This window comes from Cygnus olor, chromosome 1 (assembly GCF_009769625.2).
Source record: "Cygnus olor isolate bCygOlo1 chromosome 1, bCygOlo1.pri.v2, whole genome shotgun sequence".
Lineage (NCBI taxonomy): Eukaryota > Metazoa > Chordata > Aves > Anseriformes > Anatidae > Cygnus > Cygnus olor.
The window spans coordinates 154,477,712-154,495,782 of NC_049169.1; the positions used below are offsets into that span (position 1 = coordinate 154,477,712).

Consider the following 18,071-nt stretch of genomic DNA (forward strand, 5'->3'; position numbering starts at 1 on the left):
TAGATGCCAAAGCCATGCCTGTAACACCAGCTGTTTAGCTAGATACTTTCCCTGCATGTTGTATGTCACAGCATATATCTGTAGTATATGAGGACTTCCTCTTGAAGCTTTGGATCCAGTCCATTGTAGAGAAACATCATTGTTTTATTTTAGCTTCAGTTCTTGCCTTTTTTTCCTTTCTCCCTGTAATTCTGTGTGCTGAAATAGGTCAATTTTCTTATAAAATATTTATTATTACTTGGAATTCAGGAACACACAGTTCCATATGATGTTTAGTCATCAACTGCTATTATAAAATGAGTAAAACAATGACCATGCTTGCTGTTTTGAGTATTTAGTTAATGCATCAATTCCAGTGTTACAGGGAGACATGTTAACAGGATATTAAGTTCCTTCTACTTGTTTGCAACTTTCAATTTATTTTGTTTCAGCAATGGCTCACAATCTGTTGGAAAAGCAGAAAAGCGTAGTATTTATCCTAAGAAGTTCACTTAATCTCCACCACGTGTAGCTATATAAGATGTCTAATTTAATATTCAATTCTTAAAGTATATAAACTGATTTATGAAAGATATCATTGTAAAAAAATGTAGTGAGCTATAGTTGAATTAAAAAATGAAGCAAAGTGAAACAAAACCACTCTACTTTCTAGGTTGGTTCAAAGGAAACTTAAAACATCCGCAGTTTTTTAAGATATTCTTAAAGATTTTCTTAAAGAAGTAATAAAAATGGGCTTTACTGAGCCCGGCTAAGTTATGTATAATTAATACTTGATAACGAATTAAAAAAACATTTATTTAATTTAATTATTACAAGCCATAGACTTAGAATATAACAGCTAAAGTATGTTTGGGGGGTGGTACCAGCATCTCTGATACTACTTTTAATGATACCAGTATTAATAGTACCAAACTGCTGTCAGAACTCATGCAACTGTTTGATAACATGGAATTTTGCCAAGAGTTATTGCAAGATATTCTTTATCCTTGTACATTAATCAGAGCCACTCCTGTTAAACTGTACTTGACCCATTCTATTGAAGCACAGGCCTGTACGTTATAATAGGAGTTTTAGGGAAAATACAAGATTTTGAAGTCACAGCGCGTTTAACAACTCAGTGAGTATTTTGCTTCTCTCATAGTAACATCTAATACATATGCAAGTAATTTATTTTTACTCTGTGTAAATACACAGCTTTTGAAATAAGCTTTTTTTTTTTTTTTGTCAAATACTGGCTATAACAAGGATCATTATTCAGAGGCAGTCACACTTGTAAATCAATGTTATCAATAAATTACTGTGAATGTTAGGAAAATTAAATTCAATATACTCAGCAACAGTCTGAACACTACTTGTTATTAGAGCTTTGATTCTGTGATGTCAGTCGGGAAACAGGTAGGTATTGCAAGATAATAATTCATTATAAAAATAGATAGATATAGCCTCCTGCTGAAAATTTCATTTTTAAAAAGGCAACTGGGTATAATTTATTATATTTTGATGCTATGCAGACTGCTTAACTGAAATTTTTATCTTTTGCAATTTGGGCAAGGCGTTGTTTGTTTATTCTGAGATTTGAAAGGGTCTCCATCTGAATGCTTTTTTCTCCATATGGAGTTATCTGTATTTAAAAGTATGTAGGTATTTTGGAACAGATTAAGGCTGTGACCTAAATGGTCTGCTGGACATATTTAGTTTTATTCAATGATTATATAACAGTGAAGTAGTTATTGTTAAATATTTAATAGTGCCATCAGTATGCAAGACATTTTGGTAAGATTTAAAAACAAAGTTGTGCCTGCCTTCAGTGAGTTTATAAGTTACACTAACAGTGCTAGCAGTGTTCAGTACCTTTTGGAAAAAGCACAAAGTCCTTACTGTATTTGTTAAAGGAGATCATAAATCATCATCCCACTTCTTCCAAACCAGGGGTCACATTCAATACATTTTTCTTATGATCACTGATTTGAAATGTACATCTGTTACATTAACAAAATGGCAACATGCTGAGTATCATGCACAGGTACAAGAGGAGAGATCCTCCATAAGATTCAGCACACTAACTTAAATCAGAGGAGAGTATGATGGACTCAGTTTTCTGTCAGAGAGATACTTACCTCAAAACAAGCGAACATCCTAGTCTGTAGCCATTGATAATGTAAATGAGTGACTGGGAATCAAGGTGAAGAGAAGTATTCGGTCAAGAAAAGAAAATCTAGTGTTACAGTAGGAAATATACAAGGATTTGAATGGAGAAACAGATAAATTATATCAAGACCAGCATTAAGTGTAATTAATGGTAAATCTCATTATTTCCAATACATTGTTCCTACTGGGACAAAAACTCATCATGATGAGCCCAGTGTGGAGTAAAACAGTTGTGAGCTCATAAAGTTGGAGTTGACAGTGGGGGATCCAGAGAAGAGATTTAAGGAGACAAAAGTGATGTTAAATTAATGGCCAAACCAAACAGTTTGAGAATATTCTAAATACTTTGGAAAACTATCTTCATCAGTGGAGCTACAGAGATAGCAACAGAACTCATAACATGGAAATTTTGAGGTAAATGAGTGAATAAAAGAGAAAGTTTTGATTGTGGAAAAACTAAGGGCAAAAGTAAGACCACTTAAAATCTTGACTGTGCTAGCTGCTGCCATTTCTGCTGTCAACAGAAAAGAGTTTGGCTCTTGTTTTACTATTTTAGGGCTTTTTAATTGCACTATTTATGGTGGAGATCAGTGCCCTTTTATGTTGAGTGCTGTGATAAGAAGACAGTTCTTGACTGACTGTTCATATATGCAATATTTTAAAAGTGTGAAAGTAAAATTAAATTGGTGGAAAGGTCAAGATAATTCTGAACATTGTTATGTGCAAAAATCTCTATGATCATAGGTTTTAGGGAAGTGTATTAAATAGAAAATACGGGTAAATATATAAAATCCTGTCACTTTTAGGTAAGTAAAATGAAACAGTTTGAAGAAAAAAAAAAGGGGGGGGCAAAACTAAGGGGTAGCAGATCACTTTCTTAAACCAAGGTTTTGTATGTGTAGCTGTAGCAAGGGGAAACCATATAATGGCATTAAAAGAAAGAAAGGATTGAAGGAAAAATATATGGGCTTTTGAGATATGCTATAAAATTTGAGAATTATGCTATTTCGCTGCAACACAGAGAGACAGCAACACTTCCCATACTTCTTACTGAGTGGATGAGTGCAGTTTAGAAATGCCTGAATAGCTTTAAATTGATGTTTGGGGGCAAATGCTCATGTGGTGCATTGCTTACAGCCCTGTCTGTTACCAAAACGAACCATTTTTACCAGCCTTACTCTTTCAGCACTGTGATGAAGCTTTCACCAGACCTTTTAAAGTAGATTTATTTTAAAAGTACATTTAGTGCCATCACAAAGCAATTTCTAAGATTTTTTCCATATTTGAGAAATGAAATGTAGTTTAATATTTTAATACAATATGTATCTGTATAATGCATAATAATATATTCAGCTCTAGATTGCTGCATTTTTTCATCGGTTAATAAAATTTCCTGTAAAAATTCAAATTAAAAAGTGAGGGTTAAAACTGAGGGCAATGACTAGGTATGAATAAAGCTCAGGAAGTGTCTGAAGTTAGGATATAATTAGGTGCAAGTGAAGAAATTTTGTTTCTATAAATACAAGCAATCCTAAACCTTATCCTCTAATTAAACACAAGTGATAATGCATGTTTTAATGAGTTAGTACATTTGCACATTTTTTTTTCCCCTCACAGCCATGAAGGAACAGATTCTGTAGCTGACCTGGCTGATGTTATTGTGGTATTAAACAACTTCAGAAGCAAAATTATCAAAGTTCAAGTATGTAAAGAGATATTTTGTCTGCACTATTTCTTTATATATGACTAAAGCTCACATGTCTTAGGCTATATTTAAATGGAAGAAATATACTGGAATATATAATTTAGATTTTGTAAATTTAAATAGAGAAGGGTATGTAAATTAATCTGGTTAATTTGATCAAGTCAGGTTGTACTAATCGTGTGGGAGATTTTTAAATAGCTATTAAAATAATACATCTGTGTACATAACATGAATAGGATTTATCTCATCAACTTTAAGATGTCTAAGACTGATCTGTAGTCTGAATTTTAGGTGCTTTAAACTCCTTCTCTGCTTAGTAGAATGAGAAAGACAGTCCAGAGGACTTGACTGCTCATCCCAGCTCAATACTGTATTTAAAACAAGGAGTGATCACCTCTTGAGGCATCCAGTTCTGCCCTGTGACTGGGGAGGGACTTTACAAGAAGTCCAGATACCAAAATTAGGCATGTCGAATTCTGCCCTGTTTCCAAATCTGTGTAAATGAAATTACATTACTTTAAATCATAAATATATATCAAAAACAAAGAAAAATAAGTTATATTATGTAAGTAATATTTTGTTTATGTGTATTTGGTATGTCCTATCCTGATATCAGACACTGAGAAGCAGAGAGAACTATATAAACATAAATAGAAAGAAGTATTTAAAAATCATTTATTTCCAGAGTTTCTTCCCCAGTTCTCTAATTCAAAGTTTCCAGAACCTTAAGAAAACAAGTAACATTCTGGAGGGTGAGGAGACTGCCTTTAAACCACAGAGAAGGGGTAAAGGGTGCCAGCTTGCTTTAAATAGGAAAAATATTTTATGTGAAAAGTGGTGCGTTTTAGAACCACTTCAGTGATATCTAGTATATGGCTTCAGCACCATTACTTAAAAGGAGACTTAGTGTGAAGAGAAGTCTGCAAGTGTTAATTTGACAGTGTAAACATGAGAAACTGCTATGGTCGTAACAATATATTCAAACACCTAGTTTTGGAAGGTATTTGGGTTTCAAAAAGTTATTTTTTAATCAAGGAAATTAAGGTCAGCAAACAAAATGAATTTGGTGTCTTATTTAGTAGCTGGGTAGGACAACAGAAATGGCTTAAGTTGTACAGGAGAGTGTTTCAGGCACAGATTTGTCACTTTCTCCTTGTGAAGGGATTATGAGAATCACGGTTTCCCTTCAGTGCACGGTGCACCACCCTGCTACTCTTCTTCTGTCTGCTAATGCCTGTATCGCAAAATCACACCTTTATCTTCTGTCCGGGACGAAAATGAGCTATGATACTTTGCTTCTTGTTACAATATGTTCTGTACATAGTTTAAAAGTATGAAATGACATTTTTACAGTCCAGTTTAACACAGTTCAGTAACTATTTTACTGAAATGGGAATTGGTAAGATGTAAGTCCAGCTAACCAGTAATTGTTTGATAGAACAATTGAAGTAGTAATTATTATCAAATAATTTCACAAATTGCATAAATTCATTTATCGTACATGACTAGGTACAGAAAAAGCCTGATAAAGTGAATGAAGATCTCCTTACTGATGGAATAACAGAAAAAGGAAATTTGGAATCAGTTGCAAGGTAATAAATAAATTGTTTATATTTTAACTATGCCAGGACATGTTTATTATTCCTCATAATGTAAGTGTTTTTTAGATGATAGTGATACAAACATCCGAAAAAACCTGATGTCTCCCCAAGGGATTTATAATATAAATAAAAGGGGGAAAAAGACAAGTTACGATGTCTTGTACATCTCATTATTTATTTCCTTTTTAATCCTTTCTTTCCATTTCTAGTTCCTGTTCATTTTCTCCATCAACATTAGTATTATTTTGCTGTGGCAGGGAATCAATTTCAATATGTGTAATGTGTTACTCATTGGTATCAAACTGAACATCAAAAAGCAGGCTATGATGCTATTTCTCTGCTGCTAGACAAAATTTATGAAAGCCCTGGAAGCCTATTTAAGTATGTCATTGAAATACCTCTTTAAGTTTGACTTCTGTAAGTAATTGTAATAAACTTTTCTGCAGACCCTCACCCGATAAAGTTCGTAGTTGATCTTCCTATTGAGTCAAAGTTGTAGCTCAGGAGCATGAGCTCAAGTCCTGCAGTTTGTCTGCCAGCTTCTTCCAGTCTAGAAACTTGTCACACATCCTTCCTCTTCAGTATGGAAAAAAAGTCAGAAACACTGTTTGGGACTGGGACCTGCAGTCTATTTAGTCTATGAGAACTCAGCGCTAGTGGAAGGGTTACCTTCTTCAGAGATGTCATACCGTGCAGTCATTGCTGCATCGCTGATGCCTTTCTGTTTGATTGAAAAAATTTGAGACTGCAGTTGTTCCGTCATTTGTCCTAAGTGATTGTGAGGTGTACTTCCCAAAAGATTTTGGTATCATAGGAATGTGCAGAGGAAATAAAAACATAAGGGTATTAAGTTACTGTAGGATGAGTATGTCTTTTGTGTATTTTCTGACTTGTGATTATTTACAATCTCAATGGTAATGTAGTAGTATTTTCTTTACGCTTATATAATAATTCAGTTATTTTCTTAGTTTTTCAGAAGAAATTCCACCAGAAGAGAAGGAAAAGAAAAGTGATATTCTTAATATATTTTCAGTTGCTTCAGGCCATTTATATGAACGTTTTTTAAGGTAAGTAAAGGTTCAAACAAATTTAAGCAGCATAAAGAAGCTGACTTTTGTAACAAGGTTGTGTGTTTTGGCCTAGCAGGCAGCTCAGCACCACACAGCCACTCACTCACACCCTCACCAGTGGGATGGGGGAGAGAATCAGAAAGGTAAAAGTGTGAGAGCTGGTGGGTTGAGATAAAGACAGTTTAATAGGTAGAGCAAAAACTGCACATCCAAGCAAAGCGAAACAAGGAATCCGTTCATTACTTCCAATCAGCAGGCAGGTATTCAGCCACTTCCAGGAAAGCAGGGCTCATCGTGCGTAACAATTACTTTGGAAGATGAACACCTTAATTCCAAATGCCTCCCCCCCCCCTTACTCCTCCTTTTTCCCAGATGTATTGCTGAGCATGATACCACACGGTATGGGATGTATCTTTGGGCAGTTTGGGCCAGCTGTCCTGGCTGTGTCCCCTCTCAGCTCCTGGCACCCCCAGCCTCCTCACTGGCAGGGCCGCACGAGAGGCTGAAAAGTCCTTGGCTCTGTGTAAGCACTGCTCAGCAACAGCTAAAACATCAGTGTGTTATCACCACTATTTTCATCAAAAATTCAAAACACAGCAAGCACTATACCAGCTACTGTGAAGAAAATTAACTGCATCCCAGCTAATACCAGGACATAAGGTATAAAGATGGACCAACTTCATCTCTGAGAACAAAGTATAGATGTTCAAAAATATCACTGTTCTTTGAAGAAAGAAAAATGTTCTCCGTGCCTTTCATGAGTGCATGTGCTAGGATGAAGGATGAAAAAAGATGAAGTTCAGCCTCTCTTTCTGAAGACATAGCAGCGGTGACTTCATTGGAGTTGTATCTGTTCATGTGTAGTCCAAACTATGGCTTCTTCTGTGTCCATGTGTGACTTCACTTCTATTTAATATCTCAGTGGACATGGATTATTCAATAAGCAATGATTGCTTTGAAAGAATTCTTAGTTTGGCCTAGTCTGTTTACCACTATTTCTCTGTTACTTTACTCATTTCCATGAGTGCTTGTTTACAGGTGTCAGATCTAGTGATTTTCATTTCCTGAAAGGGAATTGCACAATTCTTTCATGCATATCTTTTTGGAAAGTAGTATTTTGTATGTATTGACTTTTATTTCTTAGTAGTCAGACAGAGTTTGAATGTCTGTGTTTCTTTCCTTCAAGCTTCAACAGCCTTCATAAAAGGAAAGACTTGTTTACTTTAAAGGAGAGAATTAATTTTTAAATATTTTGTATGCTTCTTTGCTGTAATCTAAGGTTTATTATTCCTTGATTTTTAAAGCAGACTTGACATCTTCACGCGCTTCACAAGTTATTGCTTATCTGTCTGGTTACACCAAACAAATGTGACAAAAATTTCAAAGAATGGAACCCAAAATAAAGATTTCACTTTTTTCACATACCTCAACTTTTTTTTCTTTTTAGAGTTATCAAGGGTTTTCTGAACAGGATCTTAGCTTGAACCATGCTTTCTCTTTCTCACTGGTTTTCTTTTCAGCAACCTATTAAACTCAAACGATATATTCTAAAATAAATAATCTCAGTAGCCTAGTTAACATTAGGGATTAATTGTTATTCTAATTTATTGTCAGGGTCCTCTTTCACAGTAAAACTTGTTAACTTGTTAACTTTTGAAACTTTTTTCTAATATTGCTTGTCCAGTATGGATCAAATACATCTATCTCCAAGTGGTCTTGAACATGTGCTTTTTAAAGCTTTTTATTAGTAATAGATATAAATTTCCACTTAAGCTGGGTTAAGAAAAGTTAAAATTAAAAAGTTTCAGCACCATTCAGGTGCAGTTGAAATATAGTGACCTGTGTGTATTGGTTTGTTCATTATAGACTTATATTTCCACAGAATTATGATGCTTTCTGTTCTACGTCATACAAAAACACCAGTTAAATTTTGGTTTCTGAAAAACTATCTCTCCCCAACATTTAAGGTAGGAGAAACATCTTTCTTTTAATAGCTTTTCTTTAAAATTTTAAATACTTATAAAAATTGTTACAATTGAGAAATGATATAATTAAAATTTAAATTTTATCATTGGAAATGACCTCAAGTGTAAGTTTCTTCTTTTCTGGAACCCAAAACCCAGTGATAGATTACAGTTCATTATCTTCTGATATCTATGAGCCTGAAATAAATGCTTTTTATATTTGTAGAGCTGAGGATACTTCTATAATTAAAGAAACATTTAAAAATAATAATTTATGTGATCAGTAAGGTCAACAGAGCTACAACTGTGTCAAGTCTTTGTGTGTCACATATATGTGCAACTTACAGTTTTTGGATCTTCTTCTAGGATGTTATTCCTCACATGGCTAAAAAGTACGGATTCAAGTATGAATTAGTACAGTATAAATGGCCCCGCTGGCTTTATCAGCAGACAGAAAAGCAACGAATTATCTGGGGCTACAAAATCCTTTTTTTGGATGTTCTTTTCCCTTTGGCTCTAGATAAAGTAATATTTGTTGATGCTGACCAGGTAAGAAAAAATAAAACTGTATAAATGTATGAGGAATTTCTTTTGGTTTAAACTGATCCAATTTCATTCCCTGTGGCCATTCTATCCAAATGTTGGTCTCATAGGACTATTGCAGTTGTACAAGCAGAACTGGTAGTGTTGCAGAACATGAAACAAAACAAAGTCACTTGTCTTTAGTCATGTAGAAACTAAGGGTCTCATCATAGTGAGTTGCTGTAAATTCCCTCTAATGTCCGTGGAGAGACAAAGGCACCTGGAGAGATAGGTGTGATCTTAAAGGTACGTTTCACTAAAGGCATATTGGAATGATTCAATCCCTGGGCTGACTGTGAGAGGACTTCTCCACTGACTGTGGAAAGGGTCTGAGGTGATTACTTCAGACTATTTGACCGACAGATTAATTTTTGAGATGAATTCTGTCTCTTTTGTTCTTGAATTTGTATTCAGTCTTTCACTCAGAAATGAGTATCTTATAATTTAGTGAAAGGTAACATGCTTCAATATCAGACAGGATATTGAAGAGTCTGTCACATGGTTATTAAAAATCTCAGAAAAATATTATGTATTTTGGTACTTTTCCAGAGCTTGAGATAAATTAAATTTAGATGTAGCAATGCAGACTGCAGCTTTCTGCAATTTCATCTGTATACTGTATTTTTATTGGTTTTCTGTCCTAACTACTGTAAGGATTTCTCTGTACTCTAAAGCAGAAGAAATTTTTTACCACTGATAAATTACATTGGTGGGGTTTGATGAAGGAGTGGTCAATTAGTAAAGAAAGAACATTTGTAAAATGGACTTGTAACCTATTTTTAAAAGTACATTGCTGTGAGGTACAAAGATTTTCAAATGATGCCTTAATTTTTGAGTGTCCGAGTTAATGTAACAGATAAGAATATTTTTTTAGAAGGGAGATGTTCAGTAGATTTTCAAAGTTATACTACTGTATTAATGGAGTTTAATAGTGGGCAATCAGAACAGAGGCCCATAAATTAAAAATAATTTGTTTTATTTAATTTACTTTTTAAATTCCATAGATGGCCACAGAATACACATATATTTTTTCTTGAACAAGAATTAAGTGAATATAATTCCAATGGAATACTTTATTTACACTGTATTGTTGTAGTGTCTCAGTTTTATTAAAAAATAAACTTTGGTCAGTTTGCTGCCATAACTACCCTCATATGCACACGTTAAAAACACTATTAAGTAATAAAATTAAATGTTTTTATTCCTATTTAGATTGTGAGAAGTGACCTGAAAGAACTCCGAGATCTAGATCTAAAGGGAGCTCCTTATGGATACACGCCATTCTGTGACAGCCGTAAAGAAATGGATGGGTACCGTTTCTGGAAATCAGGATACTGGGCATCGCATCTTGGGAAAAGGAAATACCATATTAGGTAGGAGAACTTCTATGTATTTTTGTGCAGTTTGCAGAAATGATTAAAATCTAGGTCTTGGTAGTAACCACTGAGGTGTTCACAAGCAGTTGCCTTACAGTCATTCTCAGCAAGAGATGAATTCTTCTAAATTCAGATGATATATTGATTTCACTTTTTTTTTAATTGTAACTTCAGCTATTTACTTAAAATAATATCCTTTTAGCATCTGAATAGTTTTTGCTTTCTTGTTACTTTTTAAATTAATGTTATCAAAACCAACATGAAACTGCAAGTCTTGATTCATATTTTTATCTTTGTAGTGCCTTATATGTTGTGGATCTTAAGAAGTTCAGAAAGATTGCAGCAGGAGATAGGCTTCGGGGCCAGTACCAAGCTCTAAGTCAAGATCCAAACAGTCTGTCAAATCTAGATCAGGTACATTTAGGTTTAAGCAATTAAGTTTTTCTTTATCTTTCTCAGTATGCATGGAATAACTTTTTATCTCAATGCATGTTATATAATTCTGAAACTATTTACCTTTTTTGCTGTTGCAGAACATTTTTAGGTGTGCATATGAGCACAGTTCAGAAAACGGAACAAAGTGATTATTTAAATAATGGTTTAATATGAAGAAAAGGAGGAAAAAAAATAGCAGAGGGAACAAGTGTATTGCACTGCTTGCCTTTATCTGTACTTGTTCTAGGTACACTTGTGTGTTTTCTTAATTATAATATTCTATTCTGATAATGGTAATTATAGTCTTACCTAGCATTTTTTTATTGTTATTTTTCCATTAATGTTAATTTAATTTACTTAATCTAAGTGCTAATGCACTCTTGTAGTTGCTGGGTCACCCTGAGTTGACCAGGGTCTTCATTTATATAACTCCAGCAATTTTTAAAGCTAGGTAAGATAAATAAGTGTGCAAATCACAAGCGTGTAAGTACATAGTAGTCTCTCTCCTTTCTACTCCATTTAACAATTCTGTAAATTCGCAACTTTGAAAGTTACTCTGTTAACTTAGGAATCATGATTTCATTTTAAAAGTCAGAGGCACAACAGAAAAACAACCTTTTATCTCTTGAAATTGAGATAATGATAAAACATCTATTTGATCTTCCTAACATTCATTGAATTGAAGTTTTTCAAAAAAGGAAACATTTAAATTAATGTTTAAATATCTTGACATGGCATACTTCTATTTTAGTAGTCCGCTAGTTTTTTCATACTAATGTCTATATTTGAATTAAATTACATGCTTTTTATAACACAGCTGTATGTACTATTTTATTCTGTCACATTTAGCAATGTGTATTGGCAAATAAGACATGGCTAATGCTTACTTGAGTACTGACGTTTATTTTTTAAATGTTATGTAGGAGTTGTGCATGCGAAGGAGCTTATGAATGGATCTACCAACTACGCTTATATTTTTAACCGTTGTCAAAGTACCCGTACTATATGACTGCCTGGGATTCTTCCCTTTTGTAAATGCATATTGGCTACATCAGCAAAATATTGGTTCAGTGCTTTCATTTTTATGAGAGTATTTGAATATATAATAAAGGTGAAAAAAATAAAATTTTAAGTCAAGTAAGATAGCAGTTTAATAGCTTTTCCTTTTCATACTTAAGTTTCTGTAATCTGTCTTCCTAAAAGAAGGCTAACTTTAGAATAGTGTCATAATCCTGGATTATGTGCTTTTGAGCATGTTTTGCAAATAAGAGGAATGGAAGTATGGTTAAGAGGCTTTAATAACTGTACCCTGTCTAATTCTGCTAGGAGTATTTAGCATATGGCATGTGGTATCTGAACTGTAAGTACCAGATAGCAGTATTAGTTATGTCAAACTAAGGAAGGACAGATATAAATACAAGAAAAAAGTACTTGAGAAGTAAGAGGTGGAATTGGCTAACAAAATCAGTATTATGAAATTTTGAATCTACTTGAAAAAGAGTCAGATGAGCACATAGGAGGAGACATAAGAACAACTTGCAGAAGTGGTATCAGACAGAAGATATTCTGTGGAATCTCTTTTGAGTAATTGTAGTTACCTCAAAACTCAATGCTAATTTATGGTTTTACAAACTTGCACAGGATCTTCCCAATAATATGATTCATCAAGTAGCTATTAAGTCTCTCCCTCAAGAATGGCTTTGGTGTGAAACCTGGTGTGATGATGAGTCCAAGAAAAAGGCTAAAACAATAGACTTGGTAAGTTGATTTTGAGTTAAATTAGTTTTATAAATTAAAAAAATATATATTACAATTTATGTGGCTTTTGATATTGTGGTGGTTTTACTCGGGTGGGCGGCCGAGCTCCACCACAACCGCTCTCTCACTCCCCCTCCTCAAAGAGGAACAGGGAGAAAATACGATGAAAAGGGCTCAAGGGTTGAGATGAGGACAGGGAGATCGCACAGTAATTATCGTGACGGGCAAAACAGACTCAGCATAGGGAGTTAGTAAGATTTATTGCCTATTGCTAACAAGCTAGAGAAGCTAGAAACAAAGGAAAGAAACCAAAAGCACCTTCTCCCCCATCCACCCTCTTCCACCTCCTCCCCCCGAGCGGCGCAGGGGAACGGGGGAATGGGGGTTATGGTCAGTCTGTAGCGCTTCTTCTCCGCAGCTCCTTCTCGGTCACTCTCATCCCCTGTGCTGTGGGGTCCCTCCCATGGGATGCAGTCCTTGCTGAACTGATTCGGCGTGGGCTGCCCACAGGCAGCAGCTCTTCAAGAACTGCTCCAGATATGGGTCCGTACCACAGAGTCCATCCCTCAGGAGCAAACTGCTCCAACCTGGATCCCCCACAGGCAGCAGCTCCTGCCAGGTCACCTGCTCCTGCGTGGTCTCCTCTCCACGGGCTACAGGTCCGGCCTGGAATCTGCTCCGGCAGGGGTCTTCCACAGGCCTCAGCCTCCGTTGGTGCAGGTCCACCTGCTCCACCGTGGTCTCCTCCACGGGCTGCAGCGTGGAACCCTGCTCCACCGTGGTACTCTATGGGCTGCAGGGGGACAGCCTGCTTCACCATGGTCCTCACCACAGGCCGCAGAGGACTTCTGCTCCGGCGCCTGGAGCACCTCTCCCCCTCCTTCTTCACTGACCTTGGCGCCTGCAAGGCTGTTCCTCACTCCTCTCATTCTCCCAGCTGCTGTGTGGCGCAGCGTTTTTTTTTTCCCTGTCTTAAATATGCTCTCACAGAGGCGCAAAACAACATCACTTTTTGGCTCAGCTCTGGTCAGCAGTGGGACCCTTACCTTACATGGGGCAGCTTCTAGATCCTTCTCACAAAAGCCACCCCTATGGCCCTCTGCTACCAAAACCTTGCCACATAAACCCACTACAGATATATGCGTATGTGATGTCATGGAGCCAGCCTTGTTGGAAGGTACTAGAACATTAGTTCCCTTTTGGTAAATGCCTGAATACATACAACTTTTCTTCGTTCCTCCAAGGCTTCTCCTGCATGCTCAATACCAAATTTGCTTATGATGAAGCTGAAGACTACTGAAAATTAAGTGCTGCCATCATAACTGGATAGGATCAGGGTTTTTCACTCCTGTACACATATTTTCCCTTTTTTTTTTTTTTCCTTCATTTTCAGCCAGGTTAGTAGAACTATCATGAAGTACTGCTAATAAGTCTTTGAGTTTTGTGTGCTGCTACCCCTGCTGAACCTGCTGTGAAGAGGAGTAATATTATTATGACTCTTTTTCTCTGTCCATTTCACCACTATAAATGAAGATAGAGCATAGCTTAAAAAGAATAAAGCTGGGGAGACTTACCTGCATTTAGAAAGAAGAAAATGTCTGTCTTTGGGAATTGAAACAGAGAGAGAAAAAGTTCTGGTCTGGCATTATTACCGCATCCAATTTTCCCTCCTTTTCTTGACAACCCCCACTCACTGTGAGTGAAACTTCAGAGCCATAATTCTGAAGAAAAATAGACAATTGGAATCTGGTGCAAATATTCAGTATGTAAATAGTTTTGTGTCTTTACAGTTAAAATAAGCTTTTTTGTGTGTGCTAAACATGGGTACTGTCTATTCTAGAAAGTAAAAGATTGAAATTTAAGTTACTAGACTATCTTTCAATCCCCAGTATCATGTGTCACTTTTTATTATGATTTATAGTTTTATTATTTTATGAAAGTAACAATTTTATTTTCTAGATAACACTAGAGGAAGCATCACAAACGTAATAGAAAACATGATATCAGTTTTAATTTCAATGTGCTAATGTATACCTTGTATTTCCCCACGTAACTTTGTCTAAATATTAGTAGTCTTGTGGTAGCTAAGTCTCTACTATCCATATGGTCAGGAATACACAGAAAAAAAAGAATTATTTGCAATAAAATGTTTTAAACTATTTAAACTGGGTTTATTTACAATTTGTTTTCTGTGATTTTTTTAATGATTACCAAGGTAACTGACCTTGCACATTTTGTCCTTCAAAGAACTCATAAATGCTAATGAGATTATTGTTAGGTATGACATAGATGAGAGTAAAGAAGTATGTTTGAGACTTCAGATATTTCTGTGGGCTGCTGAGAGGTGGCTCTTTATATGAAATACCAGAATCTTAGCCAGATATTTAAACTGAAAATGTGACAAGAAAATATGGTAAATAGCAGTTCTCTGCAAAACAGTAAGATTTTTTTTGCATAAATGACTTTTTATTATACTTTATTAAATTCATGTCAAGTTTCATGATTTGCTGCAATGTAGTTTTTGTCTGAAGTTAAACTTATTTTTCACTTTGAAGTAAATGGTAGACCATTTTGAAACATTCAGATTATTGTACTAGTCAACATATGAATACATAGCTAGTTTTTAGCAATAATGTGTGTTCTGCTGTTTATTTTCAGTGACACTGAGGAGCTGATCACTTACAGTTCCTTGGAGAGGCGCTGTTTTCACATTGGCTTTCTTTACATCTAGTATGTTTTAAACTTTCAGTGTAACAATCCCCAAACCAAAGAACCGAAACTAAAGGCTGCTGTCCGGATTGTTCCTGAATGGGTTGAATATGACACTGAAATACGGAAGTTAATAGAGCAAATTGAAAAAGAGAAGAAAAACCAAACATCGTATTTTCAAAAAGGTAACTTACATGCATATTCATCTGTTAATTCTTTAAAATAATTTATTTGAAATAAAGGTTGGGATCGGTAGGCTCATACATTGTATCAGTGTAGTTTTCCCTTCAAGAAGTTTTGCATTGAGACTCATTTTGCAGTGAGCGTCTCCCCACCTATGCTCCCCTCCTTTCAGATTTTACGCATCCTCTCCACAAATTTCCATGTCACTGTCTCCTTGTCCAATATGTTTCTCTGTCTTCAGACCATAGTTTACAGGTTTCCCTGCCAGTATCAGTCTCCAGTCTTAAGTCGGAGAACGAAAGCGCTTTTTTAGTATAAAGAATTCCTAGTGGTTTTTATTCTTTGTGAAAGCTTATGATCAGCTTTTAGCAAGGCTCTAAAAATGAAGTTCTTGTTGTTGAATTGACTCTCTAGCAGTAAATAGACAATAAAGAGCTTTCTCCATGTTTTACAAAACCAGTGATAAAGTTTCTATGTAATTGTTATATGATTTTTTTCCTTGGTTACAGGTTTTAAGCATGATGAACTTTAGCATCACCTGTAAAAACCAATGGTGACAGTGCAATAGTCTTCTGCAAAAGACTGACTGGAAGTTACGAAAGCTGCGTTGGCACTATTGTTAACATTCTTCAATGTGAAGTGAAATATTTTATAACTTATGGTGTTATTTAAAAATATTAAATGAAATATAAAGAACAGAAGAGACAAATCAACAGGTACTTGCTTTTATTTAAACCAGTGTAGAGTAGCTTTCCTTGTTCCTTTGTTTTTCTTTTCCTTCTCTAAAAGACAGTTTGCCCAGAGTATTTTACAATAGAAACAACAATGTATTCAACTCCTCAAAGATTTACTTTGTTAATACAGCTGGGGGGGGCAGTATTAAATACGTATATGAAAACCGTTTTGTGCATATTACATGCATTAAGTAAATGTATTTAAATATAAAGAATTTTGGTTATATATCCATAGTTTTGTCCTTGGAGAAATGCTGCAGTCACAAGAAAAATTCTCATTGTAGCAAAGACATGATATAAAAAATAGCTTGAACAATTTAGACCACAGAAATCTGAATCAACTTTGAAGCTTACTGAAGCAAGGAATGTAATTATTCATTTTTTTATACAGGATTGCTGCACTCTTACTAAGTTGAAATAAACCATTTTTGATTCTTAATCTCCTTTTGGTCACTTAAATAGTATGCCTTAAGATTCCATTATGTGTTTTTTGGTTAAGATAACTTTCCAACCAGCATGCATTGAATCAGAAGGTCAGTACCTGAAAGATGTTTCCACTCAGTTTTGATTATCGTTATTTTGTTCAGAAATTAAAATAATAAAATACTTGATTAATTTTGACTGTCAGTGGTGTCTACTGTAATTTTATAAATACATACTCACAAAAACTGTTGCTCTAACTGGCTACTGATATTTTGATCTACAAAAACTGCAGTGAAAAATTCTTGCAATGCGCGTTTGCAAATAGGAATTTTGTTTCTTAAAGTGATATCTAGTGCCTTCAGTACATGCTCTGTTGCTTAGCTTTTGCCGATGTTCAGAATAGACTGGATGAGACCACAAATTCTTCTAAGAAGAGCTTAATAAAGTATTTCAATCTAAATGCTTGTAATTATAAAAGATAATGTAATTTGCACTAAGTGGGTAAATCACTCATCAGTTGCACATTTCCATACCAGCAAATAAGTGAATGAATAGAAAGAATAATGAAGCATATTTTGCATGCAGTCATCGTTCTCAGGTGTAGGTTATTTGAAAGCACTTCCTCTAAGAGCAGGTATTTATAATCATGCTTTGCTGACATTTTTAAAGTCTTAGTGATATGAGACATGCAAATTTTTTACAGGCTTTTATTTCTTACATTGTATTACCTTTATGCATTTTGAAATAACAGTTTTAACATATCATATGTGAATTTTAAAAGGTCTTTTGTGGGCATTTTCTTTGTATGAAGTAATTCAATTAAATATTTCCCATGTAATCCAGTAGTAATAATCCGTTAACACTAATTTCAGTTCTCTTTAGTTATCCCATTTCACTGCAATATTTGTTTTGTTACACTTGTTCTCATAACAAGCAACATAATACTTCAGAATATCAGGCAGCAAGTTGAACATCCTGGAACATCGTAGAACACAAATGAGTAAGTTGGTATTTTTATAGCATACGTGGACTGCTATATGACTTAATTATGCAGAGCTACTATAAACTCAGTGTGTAACAAGGAAACAACAGATACTCCATACTTTCATTATGATTATCTGCGTGGGCAATTTCTGCTATGCAGCATAAAAAGTGGAGAATTTATGCACTGATTTCTTGCTCGTTACATCTGTATCATCCTGTTCTTTTTAAAATTGGATTACTTCTGCATGCTTTTTTAAAAAGAAATAGCTCTTTAAATACTATTTTCTTAAGATTACTTAAATGATTAGGACATAATTTCTCAGAAATGTAATTTGCCGAAGATGTTTTGATGATTTAAAAGTTCTCTTGCCATTTTCTATGATGTTGCCTTTGTTTGTA

The 18,071-nt window shown here is 34.9% G+C and overlaps 1 protein-coding gene across 1 annotated transcript in view; it reads left to right on the forward strand.

The window, feature by feature from the left end:
- UGGT2 (UDP-glucose glycoprotein glucosyltransferase 2) overlaps window positions 1-16,889 on the forward strand; it is an 88,144-nt gene extending 71,255 nt beyond the window's left edge. The window contains exons 30-39 of the mRNA XM_040538550.1: window positions 3,766-3,850; window positions 5,363-5,445; window positions 6,423-6,521; window positions 8,407-8,491; window positions 8,855-9,037; window positions 10,283-10,443; window positions 10,746-10,860; window positions 12,523-12,639; window positions 15,389-15,533; window positions 16,041-16,889. Of these exons, the coding sequence (XP_040394484.1) occupies window positions 3,766-3,850; window positions 5,363-5,445; window positions 6,423-6,521; window positions 8,407-8,491; window positions 8,855-9,037; window positions 10,283-10,443; window positions 10,746-10,860; window positions 12,523-12,639; window positions 15,389-15,533; window positions 16,041-16,063 (1,096 nt within the window). The 3' untranslated portion in view covers window positions 16,064-16,889. The remainder of the gene's footprint in view (window positions 1-3,765; window positions 3,851-5,362; window positions 5,446-6,422; window positions 6,522-8,406; window positions 8,492-8,854; window positions 9,038-10,282; window positions 10,444-10,745; window positions 10,861-12,522; window positions 12,640-15,388; window positions 15,534-16,040) is intronic.
- The last annotated feature ends 1,182 nt before the right edge of the window (window positions 16,890-18,071 follow it).